General features: G+C 54.6%; 1 protein-coding gene across 1 annotated transcript; it reads left to right on the forward strand.

Moving 5' to 3' along the window:
* The first annotated feature begins 129 nt into the window (after positions 1-129).
* On the forward strand, positions 130-14,843 carry CSUI_003549 (serine-rich adhesin platelets domain-containing). The gene is made up of 8 exons (XM_068063745.1): positions 130-2,055; positions 2,667-3,080; positions 3,579-3,926; positions 5,116-5,182; positions 5,506-11,228; positions 11,796-11,981; positions 12,734-13,363; positions 14,113-14,843. The coding sequence occupies exons 1-8, from the start codon at positions 1,765-1,767 to the stop codon at positions 14,395-14,397; spliced, it is 7,944 nt and encodes a 2,647-aa protein (XP_067924287.1). The 5' UTR covers positions 130-1,764; the 3' UTR covers positions 14,398-14,843.
* Positions 14,844-14,933: the final 90 nt, after the last annotated feature.

Genomic DNA, 14,933 nt, shown 5'->3' on the forward strand with positions numbered 1-14,933 from the left:
ACCTCGCTTGCGTGCTCTGTCTGACAGCCCAACCGCGCCGGTGTCCTTCCCACGTGTCACACTGGACGTGCTGTACTGCAGGCCCGGAGGACCAGCCGCTCGCGCCGTGGTCCGACTTTACTCGTGAAAGTTACGTTTTCTCCCAGTCCGGCTCGCCTCCCGACACACACAGGCTTGTGCTCTCTTCATAATTCCAAATTAGGACCCTTTCTCTGCGGTTGCGCCTATCGGTCCCTGTAGTTCTACAGGGCTTTTCAGGGACTGCTCCGTGCGCGGTTGCACGGTCAATCGACAAGCTTTCTGGTAGCTAACCTCGTGGTGAGAGCTAGCGTCGGGCCCCAGCCTCACCTTCTTCCAACGTCATAATCCTGTGTAAAGTCCCGCCGGAGAGACTTTCCGGGAGGTGTTGCTAGGCGAAATTCACTGTTTCAGTCCCATTTTGAGTGACAACTGTGTGCGACCAGGCGTCCTGCGACGGAACTGCAAATGTCCTCTGCCCTGTACACCTTGCGCTCTCCGCAACCTCCCTTGTTTTTCATTCGGCGGTCACACCTTGGTGTATTCTGATGTTTTCTACTTCACCTCAGTGTTCATTGTAGTATGCAAACTAGACTTTCCCGTCTGGTCGCTGGCGCAGATATCTTCAACAGCAATGGCTGCGATACAGCAATGCTTTGTACAGCGAAATAACCTCTCAGGAGATTCTTTCTCATTTCAGTGCCTGAAGCGCATCCACGTGGCCGGAAACTTCTTTCTTTCATTCCCTTGAACGCGTTACTCATGATGTACAGTTCGCTTCGGGCATTACAGCTGGAGGGGCCATCGGGTTTCTCATTCGATCTTCGATGACTTTTCAAGCCGGGGGCTCCCGCACTTCACGCCAAACCCGTTTCCTCACAATTTCGTCATTTACTCCGGAGCCCGACACGCTACCCGACAAAGTAACCGAGTCCTCTTTCTGTGCATATATTGGACAATACCTGGCAGGCTCTCGCCGTGTAGTGCTCCTTCCCTGCTCGGATGCTCCCATACTTCCTTCATTTTTACGTTTTACTCTAGAGGTACCCCTGAGTTGGTGGCACCGCATACGTGCAGCTGGTGGCCCTTCCTGCATGGATCCGGCTGCTTTGCGGCAATGCAGTTTCTTATGTGAGCTTTTTTTTCTCATCCTTTCCGCTGTGCTAGCTAGTGTTGCAGCCGGTTCTGCGAGCGGCTCGTCTTCTCCGAGATGGCATAGTACAAAAGTCAGCTTCGTACCGGTCTCCTCAGCTCGGCTCTCGTCCGCCTGTTCACTTCTAACCATTTTTTCCCTTTGTTTTACTCTGTGCCGCATCCGCCCCTGGTATATGACGTGGCCGCGTAACGAGGCTTTCTCAACAGGTGTCCAGGAATCTCCGACCAGCGGCATAGTCGACTCCTTCCTCACGTAGAACTCGTTCTTGAAGGCGCAGTAATCAACAAACGCATTCGTCTTTATATTATCTCTAGTCTAGCTCTATGTTTATATTAAAGTTAGTTAAGCTTATGAGCTGTGATGTAAGGGAGCAGCTTTTCGCCCCTCGGATGGGCGTCCCGCTACATGCGCACAAGGAGGAGCCCCACGCCTAGTTTTGGAGGGCCGTGCTGCCCACACAAGAAGTTGTCTTGGTTCTTTACAGACGTTAAGCTGCGGCACCGTAGGCGCGTCTTGTGATGGCCCGCTTCACTTTCAAGCTGTCGAGTTATATGACTGCTTGTTGCATTTTATGGGTCTTTTCCTAACGAATGACCGCTCGTGGTAGCAGCGCTCCGTCCCCGGGCCCGCACCCGGGGACGTTGTACTACCCGAATCCTGCGGACAGATTTTTGCGGGCACTCAAAACGAACATGGAGGAAGTATTCACAACTAGCAAACTGCGCAACATGAGGAGCTTCCCTCTTCCTCCTCCGGATTCGTCCGTCTACACTGATGTTGTAGTAACCATTCATCCTTTAGGGTCGAATTCGGCGAGGTTGGAGGTGTGGATTCCAAAAAGACATTCTTATCCGGTGCTGCTGCTTTGGATTTCACTCCAGGTAAGCCCGACTTAGTGTTCCTGTGTCGCGTTATGCGTTGGGTAGAGCTGCGGTCATCGACGTTTCGGATCCTCTTTCCAACTGTGTACGCCAAACCTTCTTCATTGACCACCTATGCGCAAAGCTAGTCCTGGCCGCCTAACCCAATCCCGCACAGGTATACATACGTGTTGCTTGAGAGACTCTCCTTGTAGTATACCTCGAATAGCGTATGTCACCTTCATGCTACGAAGCGAGGATGAAACTCGACCTTGGGGACGTTACTAGTGTGCCTTGAGAAAGTGCAGGTCTTCTCACTCGCGTGTCTACAGCGGCGTAGGGTATCCACTGTCGAAGTGCATCACCGTCACGATAACCCCAGGAGTCAGAATTTCTGGCTTCACTAGTTTGAAAGCTCCTTAGGGAACATAGCTCTATTCATCTCGCCTTTTCAAGGTATCGAAGTCACTGTAGACGCCCGCTGACTGCTCATTCGTGTTCACTTCGAGCCTCCGCACGCTGCCATGTCTTCGCCCTCAAGAGACTTCCCTTGTGCTCTCTGACAACTAAGGAATGAAAACTGTCCCTACCACGCTGTCGCGCTGGAAAGTTTCCTCATCTGCTTTTCGCAGACTAAAGCTGGCATTCCGGCGGACCGCTACGTCGTCCACGTTTCGTCACGTCTGCTGCGTCCTTCCTCAACCCGAGTTCTTGTGGGGGCAGCTCTTTCGGCAGCTGCTGTACACCCTCTCTTTGTCCCACATAACTTTCTGACCGTTCGATTGCCCTCCGAAAGCGCCACTGGGAGTGAAAAAGACCCAAGTTTTGAGACTTACTGGATTGACAAGAGAGACGCGCGTCCCGACTCCTCTGTTACTCCACTTCCACCGTGCTCGGGAACCCCCGAATTTCCTCGTTCTGCTGTGCTTCAACGCCAACCACCGACCGTTTATTCTTCATTGCTACCGGCCTCTCAACAAATGACAGTCGGCGGCGTTGCCGCCGGTCGGGGTGTCCTGGGGCGCGGGGGAATCGGCACGGCGACGGTAGGTTTCGAGGGGCTTGTCCACATGGGCCCTAGTGCTCTACATGCGCTTCAGGTGGAGCAGTCAGCTCGTTCTGCTGTCTAGCTGGAGATATGAGTGCCCTGTATATGTATTTCATGCAGATCGAATCTCAAAAACGGCGTGCCTATGTAGCCATTCACGGTCAGATGACTTTCTCCCGTCTCGTCATAACCCAGCCGGGGCCTCCCAGCACAGGGGTGTTCATCTTTTTGTGCCACTCCACTTGAATGCTTTCGTCACCCAAGCTAACTACGTAGTATCCTGGCGTTAGCAGCGTCGCACGGAACTCGTGGCTTCATCACTGTGCTCTCATTCCCTCTTATTTACATGCAGGGTTTTCTTTGCTTTTAGTAGTGACCTCCCCGTGTCTGGAAAGAAGTCTTCCCTGTGGTCTTGAAATACAATTGTTTCTGTCGTTGACACGTGTCCGGAATGGCAGCAGTGATCCCTGGGTTCACCTCTTGTCGTTGTGCACAGTTCACAGGAGCGCCTACACCTGTCACAACTTTTCCGCCTTTGGCGGCTGGCGCGGGTGCGAGTCGATGTGCTTACCCGCATGTACAAGAGAAGCCCATCGCAGATTTTATCGACGAGATCGCGCGATCCTCTGTAACGATGGCCCCGTGCGTTTGTCCGGTTTCAGCAGCAGCACAGCAACACATGCGCACAGTCACGAGTGGCTCCGGCCACTCTTTACCCGCTGGTCCTTTTCCTCATTTTCCGCCTCCGACGTGGCGGGGAAGCTTTCCTGGGGTGGGCGAGGCGCCACCGAGTTACCAAGGAATGGCCGAAAGTATTGGACCTGTCCCGCATCCACGAGTGCACGTGAGTCCCGCCTCTTCTCTGGTGGGCTGAATCGTTTGTTCGAGTATGCGGCACCTGCAGTTATGCTTGTAGCAGGCGGACCTCTTCTGTGCCCCTTCTGTTGATCATTGAGTTTACCTGCTTAAGCCTGTTGAGGCTCTTTTCCTCCATGCCCGCCCACTCAAAAATGCAACAGGGGGCAGAGCAATCGTGTACGGACTGGATGCCAGCTGGCGTATGAGCTGGTTGCTGTGCTCCACGTCATCTGTGTGTGTAGCGTGAAGCGTCCGAGGTTGTTCCGACGACTTCCGGTAGAGGGGGGGCGCACCTTCTGTTCCTTGGCGTAGGTGTGAGTTGGACGGCTAGACATGTGAACGATTGCACTTGCTGTCTCCCAAAAGGCACATATAATGTACGGGTGCAAGGGCGAGCGACTCACTAGCTTTCAGACAGAGTTTACGGGTTGGTTCGTCAGTGCACTGGAGATCTGGACTGGCAGAAAGAGAAACGCGACTAGTCTCCGCTGCAAAGGGTGTACGAGCCGCTGCAGAACTCGTTCGCCGCAGAATCTCCACTCAAAAAGACTTCTGCTTCGGAGTTTGATTTGCAGTAGTGACGAAGTCGCGCGTTAGATTGTAAAGAGCTTTATCCGTAGGACTACTCTAAAATTGTGCTAAGCTTTACATAGCCGAGTACGTTCATCCCTGAGTGTCGTCACTTGCCCTGCTTGTTAGGCTTTCCGTCTAGTGGGTAGCGTGTAGCCCGCGCTCTGCTGAACTAATGAGAGCTGGTCGTGTGCGTGTTGCCGAATGAGTGCAGGCTTCTTCCGGTCTTCTGTCGCGGCCGGATGAAGCAGCGCCTTCTAACGGTACGAGTCCCACTCTTTCACGAGGCTTCTCTGGAGTCCATGCGCTTCCGAGACATTTCACATGTTCTTCACAATCGGTTGGTGCTACAGCAGGATCCGCGCGTCTAATGCATGTGCTTGAGGGCTGGGCCGAAGTAGTGGTTTCCCGATCAGGGCGGCCCATTGTCTCTCTTCTGAGGCTCTTTCTTCTCCCCCAAAAATAATGGCGTCTATGACCTTGCTTCGTCGGTCTCCCTGTTTGTCATTTGAATCGTGATGGCTGTCACGTGTACTCTTGGGATGATCAGAGTGGGTTTCAGAGTCACGGCCTTCGGCGTGCATGCACTGGTGCGATGCTTGCAGGACACAGAGGAGCATGCACGAGTTGTCCAGGAGATTTTTCGGGAGGAGCGGAAAGCTCAGAAAGCCCGTAAGTCCGTTTCTGCGTCGAACGGGTGTGACGGCGCGTTGACTTGACGAGTGCGAAGTTGCATTAGAAGCGTAATTACCGGCTGTTCCAGACTCACCTCTCTCTTACCCTTTCCGGGCTTGGCTTATACCGATCGGGCGGACGCGAGTTTTACCCTGATTGAGCGGCTAAAGTTCGCTGTATCAATTAAAGGCTGCGGGCGACGTCAGCAGTGCGGCACGCGCTCCCTTCTTCGGTCGCTGTCTGCTCCGTATCAGGTCTCGAAACAATAATCTTGAGTACCTTGTAGAGATGGGCTTTTCTGCTCTGTTTCTCTGTCTCAGAACGGGCAGCGCTCCGTGAACAGATCCTGGAACTGAAAGAGCGCGAGGCTCGGCTTCGACGTCGAGCTCGACGTGAGGAGGCCCTCCGCAAGCGCGGACAAGCTACGGAGGCGGCTGACAAGAAGCCGGTAACGGAGGGGACCCCGCGCCTCAGCAGGACCGGGTCCGGATCTGCTCGTGAAGCGAGGGATGGGGGGACGGGGGCAAGCCTGTCTGCCACAAGGCAGACCGAGTCACCTACGGTCGGAAAGATGGCATCCCTCGCTCTCAGGTCCCGTTCGGGGATCCCTGGAGATTTTCTTTCACACGCAGGGAGCAAGGGGGAGGGATCGGGGAGGGGAAGAGGGGATTTGTCCGCAAGTTTCAACCCACAAGAGTCCTGGCTTGACAAGGACGACCTGTTCCGCAGCACTGCAGAGACAAGCGTAGGGCGGGTTAGTAGTTCTTCAGGTGACACTGGGAGCGACTCGTACTCCACTTGGGGCGGGAGCAGGCAGTCCATCTCGTCGCGCACCGGTTCCGAAGACGATCTGGAAGAGGCGAACTGGCGCGCCTTCGAGAGGGCGAGACGGAAGTGGCGAGCGCGCATGCGAAGACAGAGAGGACAAGGGGGAAGTGAGGGGAGGAAGACCGATTTCTTAGCATCTGTGACACTACCATCTCCTCTATTTCTGAATTATCTACAAAGAGCCGAGGCACGTGAAAAGCGGCTTGCACAGAAGCTGGTGGCGTTAGATTCTGCTATCCCAGTGGAACAACGTAGGCACGCATTCGATGAACTGTTCGCTAAGTGGCGTTTATCGGACAAGCCACCGGTGAGCCGCGCAATCGACGACTTAGTGGATCAGCTTTTGCACACTATTCCGGCGGGAGTGTCCTTGGGAGGAGAGAGAGGCAAGGCTCGCCGCTTAGGTGGCGGATCAAAACACGCTAGTAGCACGAGACGGCGGCGGCGAACGAGCGTGAGCTTTCCTGACGCCGTCGTGGAAAAGACAAAGGAGAAGGCAGAGGACAGAAAACGGGTTAGCACTCGAGAGAACCACCGTAATAATGGAGTCTTTTCCCGGACAACGACTCACGATTCAGAGAAAGAATCAGGGCGATCGAGTGCTAGGGCTGCAACGCCTGCCGACTCGATATTTGCTTTGAAGTTTTCGGCTCCTCCCCCTTCTGAAGTTGTTCCTTCGTCAATTCCGCTAGTGAAATCACAGGGTAGTGAAAGTGGTAGCAATCTGGCTGGAAGAGGGGAGCAAAGCGTCTCAGCAACACCGCCGCTTTTGAGTACAAAAACTGCACTTTTTCGCAAGAGTTGTGAGGAGGCAACGGTGAGAATCTTCGGGCCACCAGACGAGCAGAAAGGAGGACGACGGACGGGAAATCAGAACGACAATCGCCAGATCGCCGGTCGCGGGGAGGACCACAACAGTTCCGCGGCTACAGGTGACGAACTTCGACACAGCACCGATGTTGAAGAAAGTGGCGAAGCCGAACTACACTGGCAGCTAGACCCCAGGGTACAGTCGGCTTTTCCGTTCGAGGAGCGGATAGAAGTGATAAGGAGGAGAAGAGGAAGACAGCCGAACGTGAAGGAGAGGGGAACCTCTAATGCCTCCCGCGGGAGGCTTCGCTCTTCTGCTTTTTTTGTAGAAAGTCTTCCGTCTACATGCAGAAAAAAGAGAGATCGGCTACCTACGACAGATTGCTCAGTTCTTCGGTCTTCTCCTTCCTCCTCCTCCTCTTTTTCCTCCCTTTGCGCGCCCGCGCGTCTCCGTGTCACACCGTCTTCTCAGTTGTCTCAGCCCTCCTCTTTTGAAAGCATCAAGCCGGGCTACTCTGTGCCGCGGGCCAGACGGGTTCCTCTCTCGTCAGTGGCCTCTGAGCCTCGCCTTGGCCACGACCCCGGCTGGCAGCTCGACTCTTTCACGTCGACTACTGTTCACTGTGTTGCTCCTTCAGTTGTCCCGTCTCGTTCCTTTTCTTCAACTGTAAGAGAAGACCGCGGCCCCAGTGCATCACCTGTGACGCCCCGGTGCCGAGCTGTCATTCAGTCACGTTCCGACGAATCCCCCTATACGCGCATTCACGAGCAGTGCGTATCAGGTGTCAGGAGGCGGAGCTTTGCTCCATCTTCGTTGCCCGTATTGTCTCTTTCTAGGGAAAGGTGCAGGTCTTCCTCAGACGCACTGACAGACTCCGTACCTTTGCCGTCTATTCACACAAGAGCGCCTTGTCAAGCTTGTTGCGCTGTTTCACCCTTCTTTCTGAACTTGGATTCTGCTATGCCAGTCGGTTTTCGCCGTTCCCGTCCTCGTCGGAAGGGCTGCGCACGTCTTCGTTCCAGGCATGTTGGACCGCTTTCCGGCTTTGATAAAGCCCATCCCCCAAGAAGTACGGGGTCTTCGTTACCATTGAGTCGATCTCGCGTGCACCGTTACACCTCGAATAGCAGACTAACAACTCGTTCTGAGAAGTGCCTTTACTCGAACTCGTTCGGAGACCCTGTCTGCTGTTTTTCCCTTGCAAAGCCGCCGAGAGGGGGGTCTTCAGTTTCGCTTGGAGGTTTGTCTCCACTCTTTCTAGAAGCTTTGGCAGACCTTCCTCTCGTTCCTCCGCCCGTGGGTGACTCGGCGGATCATCCCGGGGAAAATTCCAGCAGAGTGCCCCATGTGCGTGAGCGAGATCCAATTCCTTTAGAAGAAGAAAGAATGCGATGGACAGCACCCGTGGAAGCAAGACAGGTCCCGTGTTTCTATACCCAGACAAGGCCGACAGCAAAAGAGAGATTGAGAGGGCGTAAGCTGGGAAAAGACAGGAAATTCGAGCGCATGGGACTACGACACGGAGAGCACGAAGAAGCGAGACATTTCTCTTCGCTGAGATTTACTTCTGTGGATGGGTCGGTGGACTGTTGCGAGGCATCTGATTGGTGCAGGGGAGATGCCCAGTCACGCGCGGGCAGCGCCCGGAGTCGACGCGGTGCCCGGAAAAGCTGTCATAGGAAACTTCAGCCGATCGCCGTGCACCATCGCCCGCCCCCTCTCTCACGTTCACCGTCACTTGTCTCTCCGCGGTTGTGCTCCTTTTCCGATTCGTGTGCATCTTCTTGCTCTCGACCTTCTTTAGTTGACAGCTGCGATGCTGCGGCTTTCCCTTCCTGCACCCATCGTACCGCCTGCTCTTCTGTCGTCGGCACTCCTCCATCTTCCCGCTCTGTCGCAGAGGTGCGGTCAGCTCCCTGTCTGCCGTCTCTTCTCTCTCGGTCAAGTCCCGTATTCTCTCGTGTGTCACCTCGGACTAAGCTGGTCTCTCCTGTTGAGGGGTCGCTATATCTCCCTCCAAAGCCGGAGCATAGTGAAAGTTTAATACATTTTTTGTCTGAATGTCATAAGTCAGAGGGTCCGGATTCATCACCGCAGAATGATTTTGGTTCATCAGAGCCAGATCCCTCTAATTTGTCGCGTCTCGTCCCCCACTGTTCGCTGGCAAGACGAGAAGGTGGATGTTCCAGTGAAAACGTTGTCGATGGTGAAAAAAGCAGCTCTCATTCAAATTTCCGTAGCATGGAGGACGACGCGGGCGAACACCTTCCTCAACACCGTCATCCCGGTTCACCGCTAGACACCATGTTGGACGAGTGTCTAGATGATATCCGAGGCAATGTCAGATCTTCAGTTTTCTGTTATTCCCCGACGGCCTCTGTTGAGAACGTCCCGGGAGTACAAGGAGACCAGTTGGCTTGCGAAGAGCCGTACCCTAGGTTCGCGCGACCCTTCATGCAGGGTGCACCTCCTCCATCTCGAAAGCCGGCGCAGCCGGGAGAGAAGACGAAAAAAGCTGCTCGACCACTGACGCCTCTTCCAAAGAAAGCAGGTGCTGCAAAAAAGGCGGGGAGCCCGACACCCAAGAAGAAAGCTAACCCAAAGAAGGCAGGACTGCCTGCAAAAAAACCTTTACCAAAAAAGCCGGCGCGCGAAGGCTCTCCTCAGAAAGTTAAGGGGGCGCCGGGTGACATCAGTGCTACTGCTGCTGCTGTGAGAGGGGACGGAGCGCCGCCGTCAAGCAAAGTCCGGGAGACGCAACGTGGTGGAGGGGTGCTGGCCGGGGAACCTGTTAGTAGGCTCCAGGAAATGATGCCGGGGAAGTGTGAGAGCAAGTATGGGGGGCCGGCAGCGGCTGTGGTCCAAGGCAGTCCAAAGGAGAAGGCAAAGTTCTACGCGGGAGCCAAACCCGGGCCGCCTCCTCAAGTCCCCGCGCGTCGCTGGGGACCCGTTCCCAAGAAGGTAGCTCCGGGTGGTGGATCGAAAACGAAACTGCCACCTAAGAAGCCTCCCGGGAAAAAGGGAGGAGCAGCAGGTGCTCGGATGCCCTTGGCTGCTTTAGCAGCGAGCAAAGCAGTTACTTTGAGCAAAATGGCACGAGAAGAAATAGCAAGGACTGCAGCGCAGAGAGCTCTCATGTGGATGCAGTCGGCAGCGCAGAAGGCTGAAGGTGGCGATGGTCTAGGGGAGGCAGAGAAAAGGGATCTCGAGGCACGCCTCGCTCGGCAAGCGGAAGAAATTGTAGGGGACTGGGCAGCACCACGGATGACGGAAGGTGAACGAGTGGACGCTTGGGTCGCCGACAAGATAGCTGAGAAAATCCCATCGGACAGAGATGGGGATGCGCTCTCCGAAAAGAATGAAACTGGGCGGGGGGCGGGATCTCTCCATGCAAGAACTGAAGGAACTCGGAGTTCTTGGCATCGTGAGCACCTGACAGATACAGAGAACGAGAGGGAGTTGAATGACACTCTGGCGGAAGCGCCGCAGTTCAGCGACTTGTTAGCTCAACTGGAGGCGCTGGAGAAGCACATGAGAGAAGCAGAAGAGGCTGTGCAAGAAGGACTACGATCTCCCGAGAAAAAGGAGATGCCCAAAGTGGTAGCTGGACAGGTCAATCGTGCCGCCATCCAACAGGCAATACTAGCCGCAAAAGCAGGTGCACTGAGAAAAACAAAAGACCGCGCGGGTTCTGGGAGGCGGCCCGAAGGCGCTGTTTCGCAGGCATATACCTCTCAACTCGAAAGGTACAGAGGGGCTGACGGCGCGAGCACAGGATATGATGGATACGAGACAGCTTCATCTCGGGGGCAAACAGACGTGACGACGGGGACGCTTTGTCTTGATACTGGAGGGACTGGGAAACATTCCTTGGCGAGGTCCCGGGATAGTGCAGACCCGCTGGACAATTGTATGCGCGCTTTGGATGAGATGCTAAAGGTTGTTGATGAGACTACCGACGAACGATCATCACAACAGCAGGAGGCAAAAACTAGCGTTCGCGGGCATGACCATGCGTGGCTCCGGAGCTGGACCGATCTGCCATTGGCCCGAAGAGCGAAATTCCAAGAAAGACTGACTCTTCTCCAAACAAAACTGAAAGAAGCAGCGGAGAGGGAACGCTCCAGGAACCTCCAAACCGCTTCCAGGCTGGAAGGAGCTGTCGAAGCAGCGGAAAACGCACTGAGACAGCATTCCCGCTTTGGCAAGGGGGAGGGAGAAGACGAGGCGGACGAGCAGATTTCAGAGGGGAAAAAGTCAAGGAGAAGCAATAAGGAGGCGCACAGGAAAAAAAAGGCCGAAAGGAAAGCTGAAGAGCGGAGTCGACAGCAAACGAGACACGACTTGTCGAGAATGTGTTACGCATACAGCGTGGGTATGACTGTCGAAGAGCTGGCTGAAAAGGTACGCTGTGTACGGATCTCTTCCTTTGAGCTGGGCTCCCCTGCACCTCCGTACTGTTGCGCGGAGGCTGCCGCAGAGGGTTCGTGTACATCTGCTCTCCGGTATGGGTGGTGCATCCTCGCTATTCCTAGGCAAGCTCTCGCCTGCGTATGTATATGGTCAGATGCCTAGGACAGGAAGGCACAGAGTTCGCGGCTCGACTGCTGCTCTTCCATGCATTCTAACCCGGAGTCTTCATTTCCGTACTTCTCGTAAGCTGCGCCTGTATGCAGCCACGCCTGTACCGGCTTCTGTTGAGGAATATCTAGATCTATTCTGTTTCTGAAAGCACGCGCGTTAGGCTAGACGAGCTGAAGGGGGGGCACTGCAGGCATAGGTCGTTTTCGCGAACGAGGTCGTTGTGTTGTTATCCGGGTTAGTAACACCTCAGGTTCCATGGTCGCCTCTCTCGAGTTTGCAAGGATGGGCTGCGGGTTGTGTATCGTTGCAAGCTTGAAAGAACTTCTCCCCTGTTTCCTGCATCTCACTAACGTGCGACAGAGGTTGTCTTTGTCGTTTTGGCTTCAGGCAGACGCAGCGATGGAACATTGCGTTGAGGCAGTCCTGGAACAGTCCCTGAGAGCCACGCTTCTCGCGTACTCAGCGTTAAGCGAGTCGCCCGATGGTACTCCGGAACCTGATCCACGGGCTTGCAATATACCGGTGCATTCACCGAAGGAAATAGAAGATTCCGTGAACATGGCAGTCGTCCGGGTGAGCTGTCAGCGTGTGTGTGTGTGTGTGTGTGTGTGTATTTGTGTGGTGCCTGTGTGTGTGCGTAAGCGTGGGAGCTCCGAGCGCCTGGAAACACTTGCGCTTGCGCTTTCCGATTTGCGGAGCTCTTGCCTCCGGTTATCGATGTGTGTGATAAGCATGCAAACATTTGATCTTCTCGTGGTTCGATTACCGGGTGTATAACCCGCAGCCAGTGTGTGCAATGGAGACAACTCATATGTACGCACATCGCCGCATATGGGCGTGTCCCCCCATTCCTCTGTTGGGGGTGCGCCCTTGCCGGTGTCAGTGCATCTTCTATCTAGCAGCGCGAGCTGTTTATGTACTCTCTCGAACCGCCAGACCTTGTAAAAAGAGTTGAGAACTAGGTGCTGACTTGGAGTTCTGGTGTCGTGCCGGGCTACTGTAGACCGGCTGGTTGTGTGCCGTTCCATCTGAGCGAGTGTGCTGGGGTGTTCGTTGTGTAGGGGCGCAACTCAGTGCTCTGCATGTGGCACCCACTGGAAACAGCAGAGCATAGGTTCTTACACGAATCACGCTCAGCAGTCACCTCAATTAGTCCTGATGTGCGCACGTGAGCGGCTTTCACTCACTATATCCAATATTCTGTAGAAAGGCTAGTTGATTACCCGGAAGGAGAAAGTCAAGTGTTTGATGAATCCTCTCCGTAGTGACTCGATTTGGCCGCCTCTTGATGACTAGGCGGTGACGTGGCGTTTGTTGTTTTGCAGTGCTCGGTTCTCCGAAAGCGCGTGAGTGAGGAGAGCGCACGGTTGTGTGGCGACGAGGGACTCAGCGACGCCTCAACCGAACCGCAGACTCTGCGAACAGGTCGTGGCAAGTGGCGCTCGGCTTCGACTTCACGAGACGCTTCTCGCGGTGCCGGGCGCAGGGGCCGCCCTGCCGTCGAACTGCGAGCTGGGCAGGGAGGAGTAGGGGACTCATCCGTCACTCTCGCTGCGGCGTGTGAGAAGCTAAAGTCTTCTTCGGAAGCTACAAGGGAAGAGGGATACAACGCGCTTCTCCAAATGGTCAGTCGCTCTTTGGAGGAAGCGAGACAGGATGCATATGACCATGAGGACGATTTTATCGGGCCTTCGATACTTGAGAGACAGGTGGCAATGCAGAGAACTATCATGCGAAACGATATTCTCAAGCAGATCAGAAAGATCTGCTTAACAGATGCACTCAAGCCGGAAGCCTGGAATGAAGACAACGAGAGCGATGGGGAATCTGGGGGAATCGAGCAGGGTGGTCAAAAAGGAGGAGGAGCGCCTGCAGCAAATGCAGCCAATCTCGCGGTCATATGCACAGAGACAGGCAATGGGAGAATAGTCTGCTTGAAACAAAGGCTTCAGGAGGTGAGACGCCTGGATGTCACAGCACCGACCAGCTACTTGGCTTTCGGGTGTGTGGATCTTCGCATCAATTTCCTTCGCCTCTTGCAGTCTGTTATGGTTTCAGTCCCCCCTACCTGAGCGGGGGGGGCCTGATTGTAGACAAACGCAACCGGCGACTGGGATAATACACCGCCGAGTGTGTTTGACGAACGGGCTGGCTCTTAGCACAAGCTTTGCGAGCATGGTGGGATGGATTCATGCCACTGTGAGTACGTATTACACTAAAATACCAAGCCTCAGGGAACTGGTACGTAAAGAGAGATGAAACCGAGAGCAGATAGGATTTGTAGCCCTGTAAGGAACTTGATTGTTTCAGCGTTACACCGTGACCCGTGCATCGTGTCGTCGGGATAGCACCAGTCTTTTTGACGTCTCAGGCCAAGCAACTTCGGCTTCACTCCGGGCAGCACAGGTTATTCGTCAAAGTCAGTACTAGCTTGTCAGGGTTTCGTCTTTGAAAATTCGGGTGTCGTTTGGGGGGCGGAGGTACTCAGTGCCGTCGTTACGTCGGGCCAGAGTATTCCGTACAGTCCGGACTTCACTCGGGAGCTCAATAATAATAATAATAAACACTGGAGTGGCGTACCACCGTCCGTGCATCAGAGTGGAAAAAAATTGGTAGCTCAGCTCGAGGGGGGTAGACCACCCATTTGTGTAGATGCTTGGTCAAGGTTGGTGTGTTGACATCTGGGCGGTTGATTTCGTTGTAGACTGCTTATAGCTCCTTCGCCGGTCAAGAGAAAGAGGGCCTGCGCGTGACAGTGGAGAACGGGCACAAGATTGTATCCGTCCGGAGGGACTTCGACCCAGCTTTCGCGCTTCGGTTCCCCGATGCTTCGGTGGAGAAGAACATGCAAGAGCCGGGAACAGGGAGGAACCGAGGAATTGTGGGTGGAAGTGCAGGACGTTACAGTCCATCTTCCTACCACCCACCTCTAGAACAGCTCATCCGTGTATCACCGCCGCAGCCAAGCCGGGATGGTAAGCAACGTTGAAGACTTCCTTCTGGTCTCCTTATGCGGCTCTACCCACATTACAGTCACGCTCTTCGCACCTCGATCCTTGTGCATCCGCTTGAATGCCGGCAAGATAAAGTGTACCTTTGTTGCTTGTAGCGCCCCCTTGTATTATATGGCGGAAAGAGCTGCCGACGTGTGTTTTTCTTATATTGAAATGCTGGGGCCCGGACGTTTTTCGCCTGCATTGTCCTGCCTGGGATTTGCCCTGGGCATTGCTTGAGACGTTTGGGACCACATACGCTTTCGCCTTTTCGTCTCTCCATTTCATTCTCTCCTCACTGAGGACAGTAGGGCTTCCTTGCCCTAGGGTATTCCTTTTACCGTCTCCCCTCGTGATTGAAGCGGACGAAAGAAAAAAAACCCGTTCAAATGGTGAGTTCTAGTTGCTACGCGGGAGAGGGGGACGTAGACATGTTCCGGGGTGCCTTGACGCGTTCCCGTCGCTGATCTTCCAGTTTCTCGTAGCAGTCATGCCACACAGTCTGGCGGTTGCCCCAGACTGTGTGGCATGA

The sequence above is a fragment of the Cystoisospora suis genome (genome assembly GCF_002600585.1).
Source record: "Cystoisospora suis strain Wien I chromosome Unknown contig_1596, whole genome shotgun sequence".
Classification (NCBI taxonomy): domain Eukaryota; phylum Apicomplexa; class Conoidasida; order Eucoccidiorida; family Sarcocystidae; genus Cystoisospora; species Cystoisospora suis.